This window comes from Anser cygnoides, chromosome W (genome assembly GCF_040182565.1).
Source record: "Anser cygnoides isolate HZ-2024a breed goose chromosome W, Taihu_goose_T2T_genome, whole genome shotgun sequence".
NCBI lineage: Eukaryota > Metazoa > Chordata > Aves > Anseriformes > Anatidae > Anser > Anser cygnoides.
The window spans coordinates 9,157,181-9,183,502 of NC_089911.1; the positions used below are offsets into that span (position 1 = coordinate 9,157,181).

The 26,322-nt window shown below is 42.9% G+C and overlaps 1 protein-coding gene across 1 annotated transcript in view; it reads right to left on the minus strand.

The window, feature by feature from the left end:
• Positions 1-1,578: 1,578 nt before the first annotated feature.
• The window catches only part of LOC125181591 (microtubule-associated protein 1B-like), a 66,309-nt gene continuing 41,565 nt past the window's right edge, over positions 1,579-26,322 (minus strand). The window contains exons 4-7 of the mRNA XM_066987367.1: positions 16,499-16,639; positions 8,608-14,833; positions 4,071-4,309; positions 1,579-3,355 (exon numbers count right to left, since the gene is read on the minus strand). Of these exons, the coding sequence (XP_066843468.1) occupies positions 3,200-3,355; positions 4,071-4,309; positions 8,608-14,833; positions 16,499-16,639 (6,762 nt within the window). The 3' untranslated portion in view covers positions 1,579-3,199. The remainder of the gene's footprint in view (positions 3,356-4,070; positions 4,310-8,607; positions 14,834-16,498; positions 16,640-26,322) is intronic.

Here is a 26,322-nt window from a genome sequence, read left to right on the forward strand (position 1 = left end):
TATGCTGATCAACAGCACTCATTGTTAATGCACACAGTACATTTTGATGACTGTTACTAAGCTAATCGTGTAGTATTATGACGAGCACAGTTAGATCAGTTCCACAGGCAGGAAAGACATTAAGGGTAAAAGGAGCTAATGGAGGAGTTCATCACTGTGTTACACCCAGACACAGTTGCCATTTAAAAGGGAATAGATGGAACAGGCATTACAATACCTCAGAAGAGCCAGACTGGGTTTTTAATATTATTGTAGTAGCAAAAAATGAATGTACATTTTAAGATTGGTTTTAACTACTTTTTTTTTTTTTAAAGTAAAACAAATGCTTGAGTCATCACAAACTTACTTGGGGAGATTTAAGGCTTGATTCTAATTTCATTTACAGTAGGACCAAATGACTCTAACTTCTCTGATTGCAGTGAAATTGTTCCTGATTCACATTGGCATAAGTTAGATTAGTCTCTGGACCACTGCTGTACTTAAAAGAGATTTTCTATCAAAGCAGAGGTACAAAACATTTCAGATATTGTCAGAAAATCAGAAAATCTGTTCCTACCCACTCAAAAAGTTTGAAATCTTTCTTACCTATGTAAGAAAGTAGACAAAACAGAAAGAATTGCAGAAAGGCCTTTGAAGGCTATGTATTACAAAGGCAATTTTAAGTTAATGATTATGAGCCCAGCAAACACGCTTAATTTCACAATACATTTCCATCTGTTTTTTGTGCCATAGTCATTCTGGGTTATTCTTTACAACTCTGAGTTATTCTTTTCAACTTAAAAGGTTAATAAAGCAATATTGCTAGAGACACACAAAAAAAACAGATAATGTTAAAAATAAATTGAAAATCCCAACAACTGACAAACAGTAATTTACAGTATTAAACAGGCCTCAAGAGCCCACATTTAAAGAGTCGTAAAGCAGTATATAAAAAAAAAAATCACAAAAATTAGGAGTGCAAACATATGCCTATTAAATAAAAATATCCTACAAAATGTAAATTTGAAATAAATTATAAGTAAATAAAATAAAATGAGGTCATAGTCCGTCCACTACATTATGAAACTTAATACCAGCCATAATGGTGAATCATACAGACCAGCACATATCTCCATTTTGGAGGCTTTTGCACATTCTTCAAATTCCAGTTCACAAACCTTCTACAATGTAACAATATGTTTTTACTGGGGTAAAACTTCTGAGGTTAAAAAAAAATCCAAACTATTTTAAATCATGGAACTGTTCTATATGCTGTTTCCTCTGCAAGCAATCTAGAGAAGGTAAGGAAGGGGGGAAAGGAAAGGAAAGGAAAGGAAAGGAAAGGAAAGGAAAGGAAAGGAAAGGAAAGGAAAGGAAAGGAAAGGAAAGGAAAGGAAAGGAAAGGAAAGGAAAGGAAAAGGAAAGGAAAGGAAAGGAAAGGAAAGGAAAGGAAAGGAAAGGAAAGGAAAGGAAAGGAAAGGAAAGGAAAGGAAAGGAAAGGAAAGGAAAGGAAAGGAAAGGAAAGGAAAGGAAAGGAAAGGAAAAGGAAAGGAAAGGAAAGGAAAGGAAAGGAAAGGAAAGGAAAGGAAAGGAAAGGAAAGGAAAGGAAAAGGAAAGGAAAGGAAAGACTTGTTTTAGTTTATTGCATCTTTTTTCAAGATCTTGTGAGGGTTGAGAATGTAGGCTACACCCTTGTAAATATTAGGCAATCAACATTTCAAATCCCGTTTTCTGTTATCATCAATAGGTTAATTTTACCACCAGGGTGCCCCCCACTGCAAGGTATTGGCAGTTGACTATTTTCAATAAATTTTACCTCAATATCTATTCTTACTAGAACCTTAAACAAATTATTCATTTGTCTTACAAAACTACTAAGAAAAAGTTGCCTTTACCTGAATTTTTTTTCTTTGCATTTTCCTGTAAATTAAAACTTTTTTTAAAAATTCATCTATTAAAAGTTCATGCAGCACTAAAAGAAAGGTTTCTGTACATTTATTCCCACATTCACTCTTAAATTAAACAAATAAAACAAGGTAAAACCAAGGAAGGATGAATACTGTACAGACTTGCAGGTAACCTTTTTCATCATCCTGAATGTTTTGCTAAGTTTTGCAATTCTGATACTGGACACCACTTCAATCTTGCTTCCACAATACAAAAGAAACTTTGGAAAAAATGCTTGCCTTGCCTTGTTGAGCTGTCCAGGTGCATCAATGAAGTGCACACATGACTAACATATGTAATTCATAGCACCAAGCTGTTTGACTAGTCAGATAGGTTTCTAGTACCATACATGCACACTCACACTTTACTGGTGTAACTATGATCCTACACAGATGTTTTATAAATTTGATGTCTCAACAGTAAAAAATAAGTGCAAGTTTCTTTATACATTCAAGTCACGTTCTAAGGCAAATTGTATACTGTATATACTTCCAACCGCTTTGATATTTTACTTCAGTCAATCAACAGTTGACAGTTAAGCATGTGGACTGGTCAGTTCTGAGTGGCATAAGTGTATTTTCACTGGGAGCATGCCTTAGACCAACAGTTCTGCATGTTGAAAGGAAGGTTTTAAAATTCTGAATGGGTTCAGACTATGTATATATTTGGCCTGTGATTGTTATGGTATGTCAGTATGCAGAGTTCAAATTAAAGTGGAAAACTGCTAATGAGAGTTTAGGTTGTATATCCCTTCCCAGCCACATTCTGCCGCTTCTTATTTTCCAGCTAACAATTCTGTAAAGTAAGGACCCCCTTTGCTATAGCTCAGACTGATACAAATTTAAAACTGCAAACTGCATCAAGCAATACATCTGTTGCCATGAGACTAAAGCAGATCTAATTTTTTATTACTTTCTCCTCCTAACCCTCTCTCTCTTTCTCTCTCTTTGTGTTTCTTTAGAGGGCAAATGCCTCTATCTGACAGAAGTCAGTTGGAGTTGCTAGTGCATGCTTTCCAAATATTCAGAGGAGATGAAACTGGATCTGTACTGTCACAGTGCTATGAAACCTACTGTGGGAATACTGTTATTTCCCTTAGTAATTAGCAAAGACTGAAAAATATTAGTGACTTACATCATTGTGACACAGTATAGCATTCGGCAGGTATATAGTTCAGCAGCTGAAATAGATGGGTTGAATTTTTATAAAAGGTGTTTTCAAACTGAAGAATTTCTGGAAACAAAGTTTAATGTTGTGGTGCATGGTCTCATTCTTACAGTTCAATTTTGCATGCGGGAAAAGATTCATCTTGCATGACAACAGTGCTGCTGCTTGCCAAAACCATGACGTTGAGGTCCTGCTGTTTCTCATGGGTCTCTTGGTACCATTCTCTCATCACTTCTGAGTCATGGGTTGGGATTAAGGTCACCTGCAACACAAAACAGGATAACTCCTCAGGAATTGACAGCAGAAACAACTGATAAGAAAAATGTCTGTTAGAAGTCCTGGCCAACAAGCATGTTTCCCTTTTGGAAAGAGTGGCTCTTTATGCAATAAATACTTAGGTAAATGAATGGATAAAAGGAAATAAGTAAATATGTAAATAAGATGAAATGACTGTAAAGAAGCAGCTTTGGTTCTATAAGCTGCTGAGATGCAGCTTTCCAGAGAAGTAGCAGGCTGTTGTCTGTACTGATAGCTCTTCAGATTATGGCCAAATATTTTGTTTATTTATTTACCATGTTGGAAAGGTACAAGAAGTTTCCAAGTGTATGTGATTACTATACAAATCATGAAACATTCACTTTTCTTTCCTACCTACAAACTGCAAGGTTTCCAAACTTGGATCATATATGGTATAGCAATAGCATGAAACAGCTAAATGGCTCTCTAAACCAGGAATTCCAAACTGTTTTATTCTCCAGGGACAGGTCAGATGGGCCAGAAATGGGGGAGTGGCTGAGTATGGTGCAGCTCTGTGCTTCACTTGGGTGTCCTCTCACATTATTGGTGAAACGAGGTGCCCTGGCTGGAAATCCCATGTCCCGAGCAGTCGCCATCCACTCCAGCAATGCTCTGGCTTCCCATAGTTGCTTCCCAGAGAAGTTTAAAGTTCCAGGTAGAAATACTAGTGAAGAGCTTACCTGCATGTTACTCTCCCACTGGGCTTTGCCCTCCAGCAGGGAGTCTAGAACAGTCCTGCTCGGTTCCTCGGCTGTAGAATCATTCCCGCTCACCACATAGTAGGATGACCGCACCCTCTTGAAAAACTCAATGTCGACATTCTTGCTATTGCTGTGGTTGGGAATGTACACCAGATCCAAATACACTGGAGGTCCTGGAGGCACCACCGTAGATTTTGCCAACTTAGTATTCCCAGTTCCTTTGGAAATAAAACAATAAAAGAATATATCTGGTTATAGGCTGGTTAAAAACATGCATTTCCTAATTACTGTTATAATTGCTGAGGTGATATTCCTTAAAATAGCTGCTGTTTGTTAAGCATTACATAGCTACAGCTGTACTTCTGTGTCCTCTGAAACAGTTATGGCATTACCCTCCTAATGACACTTTCCAGATTTGTTGTATCCCAGTTATGACTGTACTAAGAGGAAAAAATAATAAATGTAACTAACTATACAATACAATAAAAGCTCACTACCACATAACCAACAACTGACTAAACCTTTCCCAGTAATATGCTATTATTATCCAACAATTACTACGCAGGGCCATGAATACTGAATTACCATTCAGTAAATTAAGGTAAAGTAAGTAAAATTTAAGGACACCCTTCTGAGAGTGCAAGAGCTCTCCATCCCCCAGCAGAAGAAATCAAGCAGAGGAGGCAGGCGACTGGCATGGCTGAGCAAGGACCTGCAGCTTAAACTGAGGGAAAAGAGGGAAATGTACAGGAAGTGGAAGCAGGGTTGTGTAGCCTGGGAGGAATACAGGGGTGTCGTCTGGATGTGTAGAGATGGGATCAGGAAAGCCAAAGCACAGATGGAGCTGAACTTGGCAAGGGATGTGAAGAATAACAAGAAGGGGTTCTACAGATACATAGGCAGGAGGAGAAAGGCCAAGGAGAGTGTTCCCCCTCTGATAAACGAGACGGGAGAACTGGCTTCCTCAGATATGGAAAAAGCTGAGGTACTCAATAAGTGCTTTGCCTCAGTCTTCACTGGTGGTCAAGTATCCTATGTCTGTCAGGACCCTGAACCTCGAGGAGAGGGTGAGAGGAGCAGATTCCGTCCCACTGTGACAGTGGAACAAGTCTGGGACTGCCTAAGGAAATTGGATGTGTACAAGTCCATGGGGCCAGATGATATACATCCCAGGGTGCTGAGAGAGATGGCTGATGTGGTTGCCGAGCCACTCTCCATCATATTTGAAAAATCATGGCTATCTGGTGAAGTCCCCGGTGGCTGGAAAAAGGGAAACATTACTCCCATTTTTAAGAAAGGGAGAAAGGAAGACCCGGGGAACTACAGGCCGGTGAGCCTCACCTCTGTGCCTGGGAAGATCATGGAGCAGATCCTCCTGGAAGACATGTTAAGGCATGCACGAGATAAAGAGGTGATTCGAGACAGCCAGCACAGCTTCACCAAAGGCAGATCTTGCCTAACCAATCTGGTGACCTTCTATGATGGAGTGACAAAGGAAGGGTGATGGATATCATCTACCTGGACTTGAGCAAAGCCTTTGATATGGTCCCTCACCACATTCTTCTCTCTAAATTGGAGAGGTATGGATTTGAAGGATGGACTGTTAGGTGGATAAAGAATTGGTTGGCCGGTCGCAGCCAAAGGGTTGTGGTCAACGGTTCTATGTCTGGGTGGAGGCCGGTCACAAGCGGTGTCCCTCAGGGGTCAGTCTTGGGACCGGTGCTCTTCAACATCTTTATCAATGACATAGGAAATGGAATCAAGTGCACCCTCGATGACACCAAGCTGAGCGGTGCAGTGGATACAGTAGAGGGAAGGGATGCCATCCAGAGGGACCTAGACAGGCTGGAGAAGTGGGTCCATGAGAACCTAATGAGGTTCAACAAGGCCAAGTGAAAGGCGTTGCACTTGGGCTGGGGCAATCCCAGGTATTTATATAGACTGGGCGAAGAAGAACTTGAGAGCAGTCTGCGGAGAAGGACTTGGGGGTCCTGCTGGATGAGAAACTGGACATGAGCTAGCAGTGCGCGCTTGCAGCCCAGAAGGCCAACTATGTCCTGGGCTGCATTAAAAAAGGGGTAGCCAGCAGGGAGAGGGAGGTGATTGTCCCCCCTCTACTCTGCTCTTGTGAGACCCCACCTGGAATACTGCGTGCAGGCCTGGGGCCCCCAGCACAAGAAGGATGTGGAGCTCTTGGAACGGGTCCAGAGGAGGGCCACTAAGATGATCAGAGGGCTGGAGCACCTCTCCTATGCAGAAAGGTTGAGGGAACCGGGCTTGTTTAGCTTGGAGAGGAGAAGGCTCCGGGGAGACCTCATTGCGGCCGTCCAGTACTTGAAGGGAGCGTATAAACAGGAGGGGGAATGCCTGTTCATATGTGTTGATAGTGATAGGACAAGGGGGAATGGTTTTAAACTAAGACGGGAGATTTAGGTTAGAGATTAGGAGAAAGTTTTTCACTCAGAGGGTGGTGAGGCACTGGAACAGGTTGCTCAGGGAGGTTGTGGATGCCCCATCCCTGGAGACATTCAAGACCAGGCTGGATGCGGCTCTGGGCAGCCTGCTCTAGCGGTTGGCAACCCTGCCCAGAGCAGGGGGGGTTGAAACTAGATGATCTTTAAGGTCCTTTTCAACCCAGGCCATTCTATGATTCTGTGATTCTATTTTTCAAGTTAAGAATCACAGCTTTTCAAAAGTCTTGGGTATGCATGATTATAAAACTTAGGATCACACAGGAAGTCATGCAGATTTTAAGCAGTCTTGAGATTTGGGGTATCAGCATAGCAGCTGTTGATATTTTCAGGCTGTCTTACAGGAGCATCAGGAAGCTACTACATGAGAGCAGAAAGAGGGGCAAAGAGGAACTTGGGAGGACAGTGAAATTTCCTAATTCAATTGCTTCAGGGAACTAAGAACAAGTATTTGTTTGCCTGCTAGTTCCTTATTTGCATACACAAATTAGCCACGTCGCAAAAAGTAAGGGGAAGAGTGGTTTTGCTGCTATACATAGTGTAGTACCTGTTCTAAGAAGAGCTTCAGTCAAAAGGAAGTTCAAAGTTTAAACACTAGCACTAAAAATATTTCAAAAAAGCTGCTTTTGTCACACATTGAATCACAGAGTGACCTGACAATCAGGATTCAATCAGTAATTGTATTTAGATGATCACCATTTATGTTTTATTAACCTCTCCATGAAATTACGGAGTATGAAGTTTGGTAAACTAAATTATCTGAGCAATACACTTTATTAAGGGTTACATATTGAAAGGCCAGGAAAGTCCATTACAATTGTCTAACATGACCTGATGATATTCATCAGAGAGCAATATGTCAAATAAGCATCATAATATGATAAGTTTTCCTGAATTAGAGCATTTTAACTACTGCATATGTTATAAAATCTTTGATCATCTGTGATAAAAAGTCTGTGATAGACCTTTTGAACTGTGAATACCAACATTGGATAAAGTATTAGACATTATATTTTACACCTAAATGTCAATATCAAATAGAGCCTTGTCTTAAGCTCTAGTGTATGTTTGAGAAGTATGCTTCAAGGAAGAAGAATCTAATAGAGAGCTAAAGTGCTGGAGAAATGTACAGCATGAGGAACTACACCACTACTTTGAAAAGCATCTCTTAACAGAGACCTGCAAATGATGGTGTATGAAAGGAAGAGTAGACCACTGAAAATGGGGAAGCTACAGACAGCTGAATGCTGGTTTGCTTGTACTGAATCCGAGACTTGCGTCTTGTAAAAAGCTTTCAATAGAATATCAGTCCTGATGACAACAGCAAAATCAAAGTATCCTCAAAATGCTCTGTAACAAGATCTGCCAGAAACAACATATTAGCACAATGCTTCCTTCAGTGATATAATTCATATTTTATTACTACTTAGACTACACAACAGTCATTCAAAATAACATTAACTTTCCATATGTTTAGCCATCATTGATAGCATAAGACTTTAACCAGATTATGTGATGTACATGCTTAGCTCACTGAAAGTGCTCTTACTGCTATTTTTAAAATACTCTTTAAAAAGAATCCAGCAAAGTAATAAACACATCCAATGTCCTATATCACCTTTGCCTCTCACAAAATTAAAATGAATTGGTTTATGTTAAGAGCATTATGCCTACATGATTCTTACAATGAATAAAATGGGTCACTTTACTACTAATTTCACTTCACCTACAAAAGCAATACTTTTAATTCTATTAGTTGGTTAACTAATTTAGACAGCTAGTATTAATCTTTTTATATTTGATGTACTCACTCTAATTCTTTACATCTGAGCAAACTGATGCATATAGTTTCCCTGATTGCAAAAGTTAATTCAGCATATTTCATTCATTTAAATGCAGCCTTTACACTCTGGATTTATTTTTAAAGCATGGACTTTCTTTGGGTGTTTGCTGTAAATTGCATTCTCAACTGACATAAAGACAACCTAACTTCATTGAAACAACTAAGAAAATCTTAACACTAGGGAGATCCTATCTGCCTTTACCTGTGGTTGCAGTCTTTGCTGACTTGGATGCTGTTGTATTTGTTGCATTCTTGATATCCTTATCTTTCTCTTCCACTTGGGACTTCACATCTGGATTAGAGATATTTTTGGTTCTCTTCTCCACAAACTCCTTTTTTGGAGAAGCTGTTTGGGAAATTTTGTCTAAAGAATCTCTTACAGCTGGTTTTGGTGAAGCCACTTCTTTTGATTTACCATCACTTTTTTTAACAGGAGAAGACAACTTGGTCTTAGTGCCCTGCTTTTTTGTTTTTGTCTTTTCTTTGAGGTCCTTCTTCAAAGGTTTACCCAAATTCTGATCGACTGGCAAAGCCTCTGGATCAACCATGGAGACATCAGGGTGCCTAGGGGAAGGGCTGCGATCCTGAATTGGGACAGGTGGTGGGTCAATGTGTTTGTATGCAATTGTCTTGTCTGTTGGAATGGTTTCTGATTCATCTTCTGAGTCAATGTTAGCATCTGCAGTGATGGAAGGACATTCCTCAGTCTCGGGGGGAACATCTGAATCAGTCTGAGATGGGGCAGAATCGCTCACTGATGTAGGAGGGGTTTCATCACACTGACGCTCTTGCTGCTTTCCCCCAGAAGGTGGATGGGCTCCCCCAGATTGAGTTAATGGCTTTTCTTGATCTTGAAACTGTTCCCTTGCAAACCACTCAAGGGGATTTGGGTTGATAAATGAAGGTGAAAGTTCAGTTTTAGAATGTTTATATTCGCAGGAGGACACAAGACATAAATCAACATCCTGACAAGATTCTGCTAATGATTTTCCTGGAGTAAAATGTGCACTTGCTTCATAGCAATAGCTACTAACTTCAGGTGAGCTGGTGGCTTTCCCAGTTATTTCACAGGAGTAAGCCATGGTCTCTGGTGACCTGGTGGTTCTCCCAGTTGTCTCATAGCAGTAGCTAATGGCTTCTGGTGACTTAGTGGTTTTCCCTGTTGTCTCATAGGAAGAATCCATAGCATCAAGTGATCTGGTAGCTTTCCTAATTCTCTCATAGGAATAATCTGTGGCCTGAGATGATCTAGTAGATTTTCCAACTGCCTCATAGGAGTAGCTAATATCCTCTGGTGACCTAGTAGTTTTCTCTGTGGCCTCATAAGAATAACTAAGCTCTTCTGGTGACCTGCTGCTTATCGCTGAACCTATTTTTTCTGGGTTGAATAAAAGTTCTGGGCTGTGCTTTGTTAGAGGTTCCCGTAATATGACAGCCTGTTTACCAAATGCTTTGTCAGAGGACACTTGCAGTGACAGTGAAGCTGTGTAACTAGCTGAAACCACTTCTGTGATTACAGGAGGTGAATCTGGAAAACTAGGAGAGTATAGAGGAGAAGATTCCCTTGGAGTTAGTGGAGATGGGTCAGACTTTGGAAACAGCCTTTCTCCTAGGCTCTGTACCTTTTCTGAGGTAAAAGAAGAATGCAGTGACATATCTCTGGGTGAACCAGCACCTGAAAAAGTTTCCTCTAGCAGTGGTGAAGTTACCTGGGAAGGTGTATGAGCTGATGAAGTTGAAGATGAAGCTTCAGTTTGAGAAACTGAAATAATTTCTGAAATATCCTTCTCCTGAGAGTAAGATGTCTGCTCCACAGGGGAAATCTGTGCAAAAGTTGGCTCCTGTATATCTGAAGGACTATAATCTACTTCTGCTGGTCCATTTTCAGATATATGGTGTATACTTGTGCCTACAGTAGGATATTCTGGAGATTGCCTACTAAAGTCCATTGCTAAAGACTGCTCAGGGGCCTCCTGGCCAAATTCTACTGACTGCTCAGGAGATCTGTGATCATGCATAAGGGTTTTTGATTTTGCGGTTTTAGGTGGGAAATCTGGTGGAGAAATTGACGTAGACCTTGGGCACTCCTCCTTAGACTGAGACATTTCTGTTTCCTGAAACGTTGTTGGTGTTTGTACAACTGACACTGAAAGGGAATCGTCAACTTCTGTAGAGTGGGGGGATCCAACCTCAGCATGCAAAGGAGATACATCATCAGTAGTTGGTTCTGGAAATGAACTAGTAGCAACAGATGCTGTAGAGACAGAAGCTACTCCTATATGGGAATAGGTGTCTTCTGCTATGACCTCATCAACAGGAGTTGCAGACTTGTCAGAAACAGTGCCTTCAGAAATTGACATTTTGGTGTCTTCTTTTAAAGAACTGAACTGACTGATATCTATTTGAGTAGGTGAGAGATCACCTGTTAACTTCCGGTCATCCAAGACCAATGAAGACTGGGAGTTGCTGGGTTCTGTATCCTCCATTTTCCTTTCTAGGCTGAAGCTTTCCTTAATTACCATAAACTCCATGCTTTTTTCATCTTTTTTTTCTTGGCAAAGGCCCACAGAGCTGCCTTCAGAAGCTGGGCTCATCTGAACAGGTGTTTTTTCTTTTTCAGGTATTCCCTTAGAGGGACTTCCATAATCTCTGGTGGGACACTTTACATCATCGCTCAAAAATGTATCGTAAGTGGTCTCTGAACCTATCAGTGGTGGACTCCGTAGAGGTGAGAGAACCTTTTCAATAGGAGATTCTGAATCTGGCACAGGTTCATCCATAGGGCTTATTATGGGTTTTGAAGACTCATCTTTGACTTTACTGAATTCAAAGCTAACTGGAGCTTCTGTTGACTTTTCACTGGTTTCAGAGGGAAGCTGGCTGGATTTTTCAGCAGTGGGAGACTGATAATAAGGTGTGTGGCCAGCACTACCAGCAGAAGACTGTGAGGGAGATACTACTTCTAATGTTATATCTTCAAGGCTTGCACAGTGCTCTTTGGCAACTTCTTGATGTACATCAGGCAACGTAGCAATGGGGACATTCTCAGCCGAGACCTTGATCTCATTGGGAGTAAGTGAAAAGTTCACACTACGTTCACTCAGTGGTGTTTTGGCAACTGGTGATAGAGGGGACAAATTCTCAGATGGACTCTTGGCTGGACTACATTTTCCACCAACATTTTCTGAACAGGTTTCTTTGATTTCTAATTTAGTAGTGCCTTGGGTTTCATTTTCTTTTTGCCAGTATACATCCTGGAATGCAGATTTGCAGAATTTGTCTTCCTCTAATGAAGAAGGTGGCGAGATGGTAGACGCTGAGGCATTATAGTCTCTACCTTCTGTGGCCTCTGTTTTGGTTCCTTCAGATAATCCATTAAAAGCATCCAGAAGTGTAGAAAGTTTAAGTCTACCAAACTCTTGAGAGTACAGTGATGCCTCATACTTGGTGATGTTCGCATACTCCTGATAAGTTGAGTCACTGTCCTCATTGTTAGTTTCATCACTCATGACATCCCGGGGTGTAGACATTTCATCCATTGGAGTTGGTTCACTAGGTATTTCGATGGTAGACTGTGTATAACCCAAAATAGCAGTGAATTCCTCAGGTTGATTTCTATTTTCTTCATCAGAAACAATAGCTTCACTTTCTGAATCACCAGGTAATGTCTCATCATGGATTGGAGAGGCCAGTTCAACTGCTGGAGACTGAGGCTCTGAGCATTTTGTTGGTGTAATTATGAGTAGGCCATATTTATCTTCAACTTCACCAGCTTCTGCAGCTTTATCTACAACAGACATTACATAATCTTCTTTAGCTTCTATTTTTTCAGTCTCCTCTTTATCGCTGATGCCTTCTGTTTTGTCTTCCTCCTCTTCCTCAGTTTCTTCAGTTTCTGCCTTTTCTACTGCTTCTTCCCCGTCTTCTTCACATTGTTCACCTGATGCCTCATAATCTGCCTTTTCAATATATTTTTCATCTTTAATGTTAGCATCTTCTTTGACCATTATTTCTTCTGAACTCTCTTCCATTATTCTTGCTTCTTCCATGTATAGTTTTGTGGTGTCCAATGATGTCTTTTCTTCCTCATCTTCACCTTGATCTTCAGCATCTTCTGTCTCTGCCTTTTCCTCATAATCTTCCACTTCAGATGATTCTGCCAAGCCAGTTCCCTCATCTTTAAACTTTTCATTGTCATCAACCCTGTGCTTTTCCACTGGTTCCAATTCTTCGGGTGTCTGTTCACACTCACCCTCAGCCTCTGCGTTAGTTATACCTTCATCAGAGGACTCTGAAGGTCCTTCATTTTCTAATTTTTCTTTTTGGGAATCAAAGGCCTCTTTTTGTTCTTTGCCAGTGAGTTTCAGTTCATCCTCTATGAATGCAATCTGAGGTTTTGTTTCTTTTATTGTTTCTACTTCTTCAGCTTTTAATTCTTCAAAATCCTTTGTTAAATCCTCTGGTGAAGACATAAGGGATCTTTCCACTTCAAGTTGTTTTCCACTAGCTGTAATTTCTGCAGCTGCTAGAACTGTTACAGTTGTGGCAACAGTTCCAACTGCTACAAGGGCAGCTTGTGCTCCACTGAATTTGATCTCCTTCTTCACAGTCTTAATTTTTCCATTTTCCTTTGGCTTTCCAGCAGGTACTGCTTCCTTTTTAACAGGCTCCTCCTTCTTTTGTGATTTAGGCTTTGCTGCTGGCTTTTTGGCTTCAGTTGAAGGACCAGTTGTCTTCTTTGCTTCTTTAGAAACCTTTTTGATGTCCTTTTTGGCGTCTTTTTCTTCCTTCTTAATTTCCTTCCTCGCTTCTTTTTTAGCTTCCTTTGGTGGAGCATCTTTCTTTACTTCCTTCTTACTTTCCTTCTCTTCCTTTTTCACATCTTTTTTAACTTCTTTCTTGATCTCTTCTTTTTTGTGTTTTTCCTCTTTTTTGATGAGTATTTTCTCCTCTTTTTTAGAAATCTCTTTCTTTGTTTTTTCTTTTTCCTCTTTCTTTTCTTCAGGTTTTGTTTTGACTTCCTTTTTCACTGTCTTCTCCTTTGCCACTTTTGATTTTACATCTGTAACTTGTTTTTCAGGAGTTTCAGATTTCACTATTTGCTCTTCTTTACTTGTTCCATCTTTTTCTGTCACTATAGGTTTGGTCTCTGTTTTTGCTGGTTTCTCTTTTTTAACTGGAACTTTTTCTTTGCCTTCTAATTTCTGAGTCTTTTCCAGTGCTGGACTAGGCTTTGCAGGCTCCCATGTTTCTTTAGATTCTTTTCTGACTATCTTGCTTGGTGGTGTCTTTGCAGCAGGCTTGAGACTCTCCTTGCTGTCTGTTCGTTGTTTCAGCTTTGCTTGTTTCACAGCCAGACTAGCAATGTTTACAGTTCGGTCTTTTTGTGTAACTATGGGTTGTTTAAGGAAATCTAAGTCTTTAAGTTTTTCTAGTCCTTCTAGAATATTATATTGGGTGCTGTTTCCAGGAAATAGAACTCGGATTATTTTTTCCGTAGGATTAGCTGGATGCCACACAATCAGGGATGAGACAGAGGTAAAATAGGATAATGGAATGTCTAGTTCTTGGCCATTTGGTAGCAGAAATTCAGCTTTATCTTTGCTAGTACCACTCCACTGTTGCATAAAATATTGCATCTCTTTGCTATTTTTGACAGGATTGAGCACATACATCTCAAGTTTGCCAACCCCCATTTTCTGAAATAAAATGATGGGGTCAATGGTATTTCCTACATTTCTGAAAAGAGGTTCTGGTTTCATAGACAGTTTATTTAAATACCGGAGAGTAAAACAAGCTTCTTCTATACTACTTTTTATTCTAAAGTTAGGATTCAGGTTCTTCAGGTTCTCAGGTACATTAAGGAATAAAACTCCTAAATCAGGTGAGATCAGATTTTTCATCCAGTCACTGTTGGTAGTAGACCCTTGGGACTGTTCCTCTTCTAATTCGGCTATCTTTCGCTGAAGCATGCTATTGATTCCTGGCAAGTTATCATCTCCGATGTGAGTGAGCAGAATGGAATCTACCCTGTCCAAATGTCGGATAAGTTTCCAAAAGCAAGATTTTCTTTCAGATCCTCCATTGATAAGCATGTTGAATCCATGCACTGAAAACAGTGCAGAGTCCCCTCTTCCACCTGGGAAAATATAACAGCAGGGTTTGGAGAGTTTCAAAAAGCCTCCTGAGGTTGGGGGTTCCAAAATGTCAAAGGGTGATGGTACTTCTACCGATTCTGACAGATACTCTGTGAATTCAGAGAGTCCTTCCATTTCAGGCAATATGGAAGCTGAGTTGAGTTTAATATTAATAAAGTCTTGAAGGTTGTGTCGGTCAAGGTTAGAATTTTTCCAGTCTCCTTCCTCGGGGCAGAAAAGAGTTAAGCTGGCTTTATTAGCAGGGTGGGTGGTGCTCAATAATTCACCAATCTAGGGTTTTAAAACAAAAACACAAGAAGATGCATGTAGATTCATTTTTTAATAATTAATACCAGCACACAGTATTTTCCAAGGTTCCCCCTTCCCTCCTTCTCTCTTTATAGGAGGATAGTACAAGTTTTTATATTCAGAGGGGATGAGGGCTATGAAGCTAATGCTGCCAGAGCTGCCACTATCTCTGCCATAGGCTCAAGAGTCTCTGTGCTGCCCCAGTCCATCCAGAAGAGCTGTCCAAATACCTAAGGGAAACAGCACATCTTCTTAACAGGCACAGAATACCTGCAGCCTGGAGGAGGTCAGCATCCTCCCAGGGGCAGTTGCCTTCCCCACCCCTCCTCACATGGGCTGTATGTCATGACACCATCATTACTTCAGTTCTTTCTGCAGTCTTGCTCCTGAAAAGCTGGCACCACTCTGAGATTAGTATGACTGACTGAAGGGCAGTTTTTCAGAACACTAAGAAATGATTTGCTGCTTTGGAAATCCAAAGAGTCACAGTTTTTGTATTTCTGAGACTGTGAGGTGTATATGTGCATATATTTATAAATATATGATAATATATATATATACCGTTTTATTAAAATATATATAAAGTCGGGACTAAAGAAAGAACAAGAAAAAAATGTTAGGATTAAAAATACTCTTGTTAATACTTTGATTTTAAACTCACAGACCACAAAAGTGAAAATCTAGAATGACTCCACTAATTTTGACAGTACCAAAAACAGCTGCTGAAATAAAGGCACAGAAAACAAGAAATTCTATGCCATAGTATCAAGAGCTATTTTTCTGTTCCAAGATGAACTAAAAGCTAGTATTTAATGGTTCCAGTGGAGATGAGCCAAGGGAGCCTCCTCAGAGCCCATGGGAGGTACCCCCTGGACACCTGCCACTGCAGCAATCTCTTGGTGAAATGGCTGTAACAGTAGGATTTGCCCCTAGTTTTGCATGTAGTCATAAAGTAATTATGTTTAACTAATTAGCCAGAGATGCAAGGAGCTTGGGTTTCCGGTTTCACAGAAAAGTAACTGTGAACTGATAGTGACTTTTAGGGGTCAGATGCATTTCAGAGAGCAGGAATCCAATTCTTTCCCCAACTCTACAACCACATGCTGAACAAAGAGGCTTTGAGAATAGGAACAAATAGATGCAATAAGGTCACACTGGAGCTCATGCAAACTTTGCTTTTTCAGTGCCAAACTTTCAAGTTTCCCTCCACTGAAATTCTCCTAATTAATTTTGGAAACTAAAATCCTAGGGATGCAGCCATATAGTTTATTTAACTATATGCTTTGCAGAGCAGCCAAATTAAGAAGTGTGACATCTTGCTTGACTTTGTTAGTGCACCTTAGATAAAAAAAAGTATACTTTAAACACAAAGATATCTCCTTCCATTGTCAAAAGGTTCCTTGGTTTTCTGTTTCTCAAAGTCACAATTTTAATTCCCCAAATTAAAATGTAGTTCTTTTGTTAAGCAATTTACATCAAAGCTAAAGTAAATAAAATACGTTTTGAAAGAAATCCTCTATTAAAGAGTAAAGAGCATCAGCATCAAGCTATCAGTGCTAACTCTAACTTAACAGAGGGCCATTTTTAGTTTTCTAGAAACTTGTGCCATCACATAACAGCACATGGAAGACACTTTTCTGAACACACCTCTTGATCCGTGAAGATCTCAATGAAGTTTTGGAAGGAAAAGGACCCTGACTGAAGAATGAGTTCTCCTGTGTTTTCAAAGCACTGTCCACTTAGTACAAGGAGTTTGTGTCTTGCAACATCTGTGATCATTAAACGCACCTAGAATGAAGGAGAGAAGCACATCAATAATGGGAGTTGCCATGTGTTTCTATATTTCTCTGAGAACATGCAGTTTACCTTGCCTAATTAAAAACATATTTTGCACCAGTCTTCCAGGACTGTTGAAATATTATCAAGTTACAAGGAACAAAAGGGAAAAAAGGAGGCACAAGGAGTGATTAGAGAGAAGGCCTAATGAATAAACAAAACATGGAAAAAGGAACAAGGAGCAGAAGAGAATAAAATTTGAATGAAAAAATAATATTTTCATGAACAAATACATTCCTTATGTAACTTGGTGAATTTTAATAGCACTGTATCAGGACAGCCTTGGCCAACTGTTTCACACATGATAATGAGGGACAACTACATGTGTCAGACTCAGTTTTTGGAAGGTCATTCTTTTTTTCCCAGTATACAGCATGACTTGCCATTCAGTTGCAAAAACATCACTGAAAATTAACAGCCACAAATCACAATTCTGCTTCACCATAATCATAAACTTGAACTTCAGGCACTCAGATACAGTCACATGCATCATTTACATCTCATGATATCACTAAGTATGGGCACTATAACTTCTTAAAGTGTGGCAGCCAAAGACCTTTTTCAATAAACATTAGCAAATTATGTGGATGCCTAATGCCTCAAAGTAGCTTGCTACCGAGAAATAACCTTCTTCTGCATTTTAAAATAACTCAACTATTTTAAAGTAGATTCTTGTTACTTGATCCTCACTGCAGCTAGTAATAATTCCTGTTTCCACCCAGGGGGAGATTTACTTGTATGCTAAGAAAAATCCATATATTCAGTGTACTTCTATTGGCTGAATTCAACTTAAATTGAAGAACAAAAGTAAACAAAACTTTTGTAAGACTATGTACTGTTGAGTAAACACTCTGCAAATATTTCAAAAGCCTTGTCCAACACTGAAACATCAATTCAAATTAAGGTAAGGTACGAATCTCATGTGTAGCAATTCCTCTGTTCAAGGAGAATTAAGTTAAACCAGAATGGTGATCTTGACTTTCAGCAGCATAAAGTTCCTTTAATTAAACACAGGACTAATGCTGGTTTATCACTATTTGCACCAGATGATTATAAATTCAACAATATCTTTGCTAGATCAAGTTTATTTATTTCTGTTTCAGACAAGAATATAGATACATGCAGCTGGCTGTCTGATGTGTGTTACTGAAATTCTGTCTGCTGTAGTTGTAATCAAACCATAAAAGAACTGGCTTCCACTTCTACATTTTCATAGAATCCTAGAATATCCAAGTTGGAAGGGACCCACAAGGATCATCAAGTCCAACTCCTGAGTCCCCAAAGGACCACCCAAAAAACCACAAACTAAAACAAAAAAACAGATCATGTGTCTGAGAGTGTTGTCCAAATGCTTCTTGAACTCCGGCAGGCTTGGTGCCATGACCACTTCCCTGGGGAGCCTGTTCCACTGCCCAACCACCCTCTTGGTGAAGAACCTTTTCCTGATATCCAGCCTGAACCTCTCCTATCTCGCAGCTTCAAGACATTCCCTCAGGTCCTATCGCTGGTCACCAGAGAGAAGAGATCAATGCCTGCCTCTCCGCTCCCCCTCATGAGGAAGTTGTAGACCACGATGAAGTCTCCCCTCAGTCTCCTCTTCTCCAGGCTAAACAAACTAAGTGACTTCAGCCACTCCTCATATGTCTTACCCTCTAGACCCTTTACCATCTTTGTAGCCCTCCTTTGGACACTCTCTAACAACTTCATGTCTTTCTTATACTGTGGCACCCGAAACTGTACACAGTACTCAAGGTGAGGCCGCACCAGCACAGAGTAGAGCAAGACGATCACTTCCCTTCTCAATCACAACAGGCGGTTGGCCCTCTCGGCCACCAAGGCATACTGCTGGCTCATGTTCAGCTTGCTGTCAACCAGAACCCCCAGATCCCTTTCTGCGGGGCTGCTCTCCAGCATCTCATCCCCCAGTTTGTATGTATAACCAGGGTTGTGCCTTCCCAGGTTCAGAATATGGCACTTGCTCTTGTTAAACTTCATATTGTTGGCAATTGCCCATCTCTCTAATTTGTCTAATTTGAAGAGTCCAGAAGCTGCCCCATGTTAGATAAGGGCCAGTTTCAGCCGTCTTCAAAGTGACCTGCCGCTGCCCAGAGCTGAGCCAATAAGCGATGTTGTTTGAGCCTCTGTGTACTGGATCTGGCTAGGATGGAGTTAACTTTCCCCGCAGTGGCCCATACAGTGCTGTGCTCTTCACCTGTAGCTAGAACAGCATTGGTATCACACCAATGTTTTGTCTACTGCTGAGCAATAGTGGCACAGCATCAAGACTACCTCCAACCCCCCCTCCCCAAGAGCCAGCAGGCTAGGGGTGGGCAAGAGGTGGGGAGGGGACATCACCAGGGCAGCTGACCTAAACCAACCAAAGGGATATTCCATAACATATGATGTCACACTCAGTAATAAAAGGTGGAAAGGGGAAGGAGAAAGGGAGGACTCTTGTTATGAAGATGTCTGTCCTCCCAAACTACCACTGTGCATATTGAGGCCCTGCTTCCCGGGACGTGGCCGAACATCACTCGTTGATGGGAAGTAGAGAATAATTTCTTTTCTCTCTCTCTGTGCTTCCTTGTGGCTTTTGCTTGTTTTTTCCCCCTGGTCCTTTTCCCTTTAATTAAATTATCCTTATCTCAACCTGTGAGTCTTTTTTTTTTCTTTCCACCATACTTTCTTCTCCTCCCCTTCTTCTGAGGAGGGGGAGTGAGAGAGTGATTGTGGTGGAGTTCAGATGCCCAGCAAAGTAAAACCACCACACTGTGAGAGCATATTTAAGAAAGGGGAAAAACCTGCTGCTCAGCAGTAGCTGGGAGAGTGAGGAGTGAGAAACAGCCTTGCAGACACCAAGGTCAGTGAAGAAGGAGGGGGAGGAGGTGCTGTGCTCCAGGTGTTGGAGCTTAAGTTCCCCTGTGGCCTGTGAAGAGGACCATGGTGGAACAGGCTGTCCGCCTGCAGCCTATGGAGTACCATGGCAGAGCAGATCTCCACACTGCAGCACATGAAGGAGCCCCCGGTGGAGCAGATGGATCTGACCTGAAGGAAGCTGTGACCTATGAAGAACCCCTGCTGGAGCAGACTCCAGGCCAGACCTGTAGCATGTGGAGAGGAGCCCACACAGGAACAGGTGACCTGGCAGGAGCTGCCGTCCATGGGGGACCCATGTTGGAGCAGTTTGCTCCTGATGGATGGACCCCATGGTATGGACCCTTATTTGGAGCAGTTCTTGAAGAGCTGCTGCCTGTGGGAAGCCCATGCAGGATCAGTTCGGGAAGTACTGCATCCCATGGGAGGGACCCCACATTGGAGCAGGGGAAGAGAGTGGCGGTGAAGGAGAGGTGGAGATGAAGCAGTATGGATTGACTGCAACACACATTCCCTGTTCCCTTGCACCGCTCGGGGGGAGGACATAGAAGAGGGTAGATGGAGGGGAAAGGTTTTTTTAGTTTGCTTTTAGATTCTCACTGCTCTAGTCTGTTAGTAATAGGCAATAAATTATATCAATCTCCCCAATGCCAAATTTGTTTTACCCAAATCAAAAAAATCAAACGGTTTGGGGTAATCTGTGAGTCCCAGTGCAGGAGCAGATTTTAAGGCCTCTTTGATATCTTTGAATGCGAAGACTAACCACAACTCCCATTCCCCTGTTCCCCTGTGCCGCTCGGGGGGAGGAGATGGAAGAGGGTGGATGGGGGGAAGGTGGTTTTAGTTTTTCTTTGTTTCTCACTGCTCTAGCTTGCTACAAATAGGCAATAAATTTCTCTAATCTCCCTACACCGAGTCTGTTTTGCCCATCATAATTGTTGAGTGATCTCCCTGTTGAGCTTATCTCAACCCTTGAGCCCTTTTCACCTTATTTTCTCCCCCTTTCCCTTTGTGGAGGTGGAGTGAGACATTGGTTGTGGTGGAGCTCAGCTGTACAGCTGATTAAAACCACCACACCTGTGCAATAGTGTCCATGGTCAGCTCCTTGATCATGAGACCATCTGTATGTTGCATCTCTTCCTTGATGGCCTGAGGTGTCATCACCCACCAAGCTATAAATAATTCACCCTTACGTTGCCAGTCCAGATCCACCCATGCCACTTCAGTCTTAGCAGCCTGATCCACCTGCTGGTTCTTTTCATGTTCGCCGAGGCGATCAGCTCTGGGCGGGCGCATTCTGCAGTGGAGCGGAGGATCACGGCATAGAGAGGGATTTCCTGAGCTAGGGAAGCTCCAGGGGAGTACAGAGTCCTGCTAGGGGCTTGCGGTTTGTGAGAAAACTACGAGTTGTGGGTAGGGCCAGCAGTAACATCCATCACCCCCCACTCCTCCATAAGCAACCCATAGGGAGCTCGAGTGGACAAACAGGGCATGGCGCATCAGTCAGGGCGTGGCGTGGCAGTTTGCATGGCAGTTTGCGCGGGAAGGCACCCCTTTGAGGAAGCGCCATTCCACTATCCAAGCAGGAAGCGCATAGTACACCTTAACCCCGCACCCAGATCTCCACAGGCCAAGGGCACACATCTTTTCCATCTTTCCCGCTCCTCAAGGCAGAATAGTGAGCACTTTTCTCAGGGCAAAGGCTGCGGCTCTGGCTGCGTGGTCTGTTCTGTCTTCTCCAGTGGTGGCTGATGCCTCCACCCAGACACAGCTACCGAGGGGTGAGGTTGCAGTGCAGACTTTTGACTGCTGGAAGTGACTAGATCTTTCCCCTGGGGCAGGGACATGTGGCAGACCTGCCTGAAAAAAAGTGTGCCCAGGTGGAGGACCTCCTGCACCAGGTGGACGAACTGCAGTGAGAAGGCTGCTTAGCATCAGGGAGGCTGAAGAGGAGTAAGACAGCTGGATCCTAGTACAGTCTTCAGGGGACCCACACCCCATGACCAAACAGCCTGAAACTCCCTTACTGGCATTCACAGAAGGGAAGGGGGCCAATAACACAGGGAAGTGGAAGCTGGCAACAACAAGAACCAGCAGGAAGAAGAGTCTTACCCCAAAGCCCGAGTTCCTTACAGAATTGCTTCACTCCTCTGTGGACTGAAAAGGAAAGACATATTGCAGGGAGGGTGGAGCTGAATAAGACAGCCTGGTCTGCTCCCCATGTAACATCTAGTCCACCTAAGAAAAGGTGAAAGGTGATAGTAGTAGGAGACTCTCTTCTGAAAGGTACAGAGGCATCCATCTGCTGACCTGATCCGCTCTTGAGGGAAGTCTGATGCTTACCTGGGGCTTGTATCACGGATGTCATCAAGAGACTGAGAAGCCTTGTACAGCCTAATGAATATTATCCACTCCTGCTGTTTCATGTGGGCACCAGTGATGCAGCCAACAGCAGTTTGAGGATTATCAAGAGGGATTACAGAGCCCTGGGAGCAGCAGTAAAGGACTTGGGAGTGCAGATGTTTTCTTCATCAGTCCTGCTCGTAAAAGGGAAGGGGATTGAAAGGGCCAGTCAAATCTGGCAAATCAATGGATGGTTCCAGGATGGTTGGTGTTTCAGACAGAGGTTCAGCTACTTAGACCAGGGGATCTGGCCCAGTCAGCATGGGTTCATGAAAGGCAAGTCCTGCCTGACCAATCTCATCTCCTTCTATGACCAGGTAACCCTCCTGGTGGATGAGGGAAAGGCTGTTGACGTAGTCTACCTAGAATTCAGCAAAGCCTTTGACACGGTCTCCCACAGTATTCTCCTGGAGAAGCTGGCAGCCCATGGCTTGGACACGTATGCTCTTTGTTGGGTTAAAAACTGGCTGGATGACCAGGCCCAGAGAGAGGTGGTGAATGGAGTGAAATCCAGCTAGCAATTCGTCATGAGTGGTGTTCCCCCGGGGTCAGTGTTGGGGCCCATCCTCTTTAGTGTCTTTAATGATGAGTTGGACTAGGGAATTGAGTGCACCCTCAGGAAGTTTGCAGACGACACCAAGTTGGGGGGAAGTGTCAGTCTGCCCGAGAGTAGGAAGGCCCTGCAGAGGGACCTGGGAAGGCTGGATTCCTGGGCAGAGGCCAATGGGATGAGGTTCAACATGGCTAAGTGCTGGGTCCTGCACTTTGGCCACCTCAACCCCATGCAATGCTATGGGCTCGGGGCAGAGTGTCTGGAAAGCTGTGCAGAGGAAAAGGATCTGGGGGTGTTGGTTAATGCTTGCCTGAACATGAGCCAGCAGCGTGCCCAGGTGGCCAAGAAGGCCAACGGCATCCTGGCTAGTATCAGGAATAGTGTAGCCAGCAGGACCAAGGAGGTGATCATCCTCCTGTACTCAGCTCTGGTGAGGCCGTACCTTGAGTACTGTGTTCAGTTCTGGGCCCGCTTCTGGGCCTCTCACTTCAAGAAACACATTGAGGCCCTGGAGCATGTCCAGAGAAGCTGATGAAGGGTCTGGAACACAGGTATTATGAGGAGTGGTTGAGGAAACTGGGGTTGTTTAGTCTGGAGAAGAGAAGGCTCAGGGGATAACTTATTGCTCTCTACAACTACCTGAAAGGAAGTTGTGGGGAGCTGAGGGTCAGCCTCTTCACACAGATAACTAGCGATAAGACAAGAGGGAATGGCCTCAAGTTGCACTAGGGGAGGTTCAGGTTGGAATTTAGGAGACATTTCTTCTCAGCAAGAGTAGTTAGGCATTGTGAGAGGTTGCCCAGGGAGGTGGTGGAGTCACCATCCCTGGGGGTGTTTTAGAAAAGGTTGGACGTGGTGCTTAGTGACATGGTTTACTGGGTGATATTCGTGGTAAGGATCAGTTGGACTAGATGATCTTGGAGGTCTTTTGTAACCTTAACAATTATATGATTCTATGATTCTATGACCATGGGAATCGCTTTGAGAAACCTGGTCTGCTGGGGGCTGATGGGGTCCACCTGTCAGAGAAGGGGAAAAGCATCTTTGGTCATAGGTTTGCCAAGCTGGTGAAGAGGGCTCTAAATGGGAGTTGCTGGGGGAGGGGAACCTTAATTCATCCCGCTCCTCCCAGTTTGAGGCTAGTGTCAGTGATAGATGCCCAGAGCCTGGAGAAGGGTCATGGGTCAGCAGGAGAGCACCTGAAAAGCAGCACAAAGGAATTCCAGACACTCCAGCCAGTAAGTCAGCTTCATCAGGGGCCCAACTTAAATGTCTCTATGCTCACACATGGGGAATAAACAAGAGGAGTTAGAGATGTACACATGCCTGCAGGGCTATGACCTCATTGGCATTACAGAGACATGGTGGGATGGCTCCCATGACTGGGGTGTTGGAATTGAAGGATACAGGCTCTTTAGAAAAGACAGGCACGAGAAACAAGGAGGGGGTGTTGCCCTCTATGTCAATGAGCTGCTGGAGTGCATGGAGCTCTGCCTGGGGATGGATGAGGAGCTGACAGAGAGCTTATGGGTCAGGATTAAAGGGAGGGAAGGGGCAAATGACATTATAGTGGGGGTCTGCTACAGGCCACCTGATCAAGAAGACCAAGCAGATGAGGCCCTCTATAGACAGACAGGAGCAGACTCAGATTCACAAGCCCTGGTTCTCATAGGGGACTTCAACCACACCGATATGTGTTGGAGGGACAGCACAGCAGGGCTTTGGCCATCCAGGAGGTTCCTGGAATGCACTGATGACAACTTCCTTCTCCAAGGGATAGAGGAGCCAATGAGGAGAGGTGCTATGCTGGACCTCATTCTCACCATCAAGGAGGGGCTGGTGGGGAATGTGAAACGCAAGGGCAGCCTTGGCTGCAGTGACCATGACATGGTGCAGTTTAGGATCCTGAGGGCAAGGAGGACAAAGTACAGCAAGCTTACTACCCTGTATTTCAGGAGAGCAGACTTTGGCCTCTTCAGGAATCTGCTTGGTAGAGTCCTGTGGGACAAAACGCTGGGGGGAAGACGGGCACAAGAAAGCTGGTTAATATTCAAGGATCACCTCCTCCAAGCTCCAGAGCAATGCATCCCAACAAAGAGGAAGTCAGGCAAAAACACCAGGAGGCATCCATGGATGAACAAAGAACTCCAGGTCAAAGTCAAGCAGAAACAGGAGGCCTACAGAGAGTGGAGGCAAGGACAGATAGCCTGTGAGGAATACAAAGAAATTGTCCAAGCAGCCAGGGATCAGGTTAGGAAAGCCAAAGCCCTTTTAGAATTTTTAGCCCTTTTTAGCCCTTTGGCCAGTACATCAAGGGCAACAAGAAAGGCTTCTATGGGTACATCAGTGATAAAAGGAAGACTAGAGAAATTGTGGGCCCTCTCTGGAAGGAAACAGGAGACCTGGTTACCTGGAATACAGAGAAGGCTGAGGTACTCAATGAATTTTTTGCCTCAGTCTTCACCAGCAAGAGCTGTAACCACATTGCCCAAGTCCCAGAAGGCAAAGGCAGGGACTGGGAGAATGAAGAACCTCCCACTACTGGAGAAGATCGGTTTCAAGACCAGCTAAGGAACCTGAAGGTGCGCAAGTCCATGGGACCTGATGAGGTGCATCCATGGGTCCTGAGGGAACTGGTGGATGAAGTTTCTAAGCCACTGTCCATCATATTTGAGAAGTCATGGCAGTCTGGTAGAGTTCCCACTGACTGGAACAGGGGAAACATAACCCCCATTTTTAAAAAGGGAAAAAGGAAGACCCAGGAACTACAGGTGAGTCAGTCTCATCTCTGAGCCTCGCAAGAGCAGATGGAGCAGATCCTCCTGGAAACTATCCTAAGTCACATGGAAAATAAGGAGGTGATTGGTGACAGCCAACATGGTGGCAAGAACAGAATCTTGAGGGCCACAGTGACCAAGTAAAACCTTTTGCTTCATTATGTGTAAAATAAATATTAAAGTTCACACCCCAGAATATGATAATGAGCTTAAAGAAGTACATGCTAAACATATATGACTATAGTACTTGACTCTTCACCCAAATCATGTTAAATTTCACCCCAGGGGCAGGGAACAAATGAGGTTAGGATACAAAAGAGTGTTAGACATTAGTGAAAAAAAAAAAGAAGAAGAAAGAAAAAAATAGAAAAAAGAAAAAGAAAGAGGAAGTTAGTGTTAGGAAGAAAGTTAGAGTGAGGAAAAAAGAAGAGCTGGGGCGAGGCAGGGAGAAGAAATTGGAAACCTAGAAGAGGCAGTCGATGGGTTGTGCTCCTTCTCCTTCACCAAGACAGGGATGCCTTCTTGGTAAGCTCTGTGCTTTCACCCTTTGATGAGGAATACCCAGGATAGCATTTTGCAAGCACTGTTATCATATATTAGCGCTATTCCAGTAAGAGTATTTATCAACGGCAATTCCAAATCTGTTATATCTGTTGCCTTATTAAATATGTTCAACTTTGTGAAACTGTCTCAGTGAAAGCTCTTAGCAGGGCTCTGAAACTGGCAAACATTGAACCATAAATAATTTCAGCTTTGTGAGACTGTCTCACTGAAAGCCCTTACAGGGCTATGAAACAGGCAAACTCCAGACTCTAAGTCCCCTTTAACCCAACACAAAAGAATGACAAGCAACAGTGACAGAAAGAGCATTCCTCTATTTTTGGCAGTTCCTTCTGCTCCCCACCCCCCCACACACATACACTTTATAGCTTTTTACTCTGAAATCCTGAGTGTGTTAAAGACAACTTAAAGAGCTGCTACCCAGCTAATAAGTACCTCTAATGCAGTGTAAGAGTTTTTCCACTCAA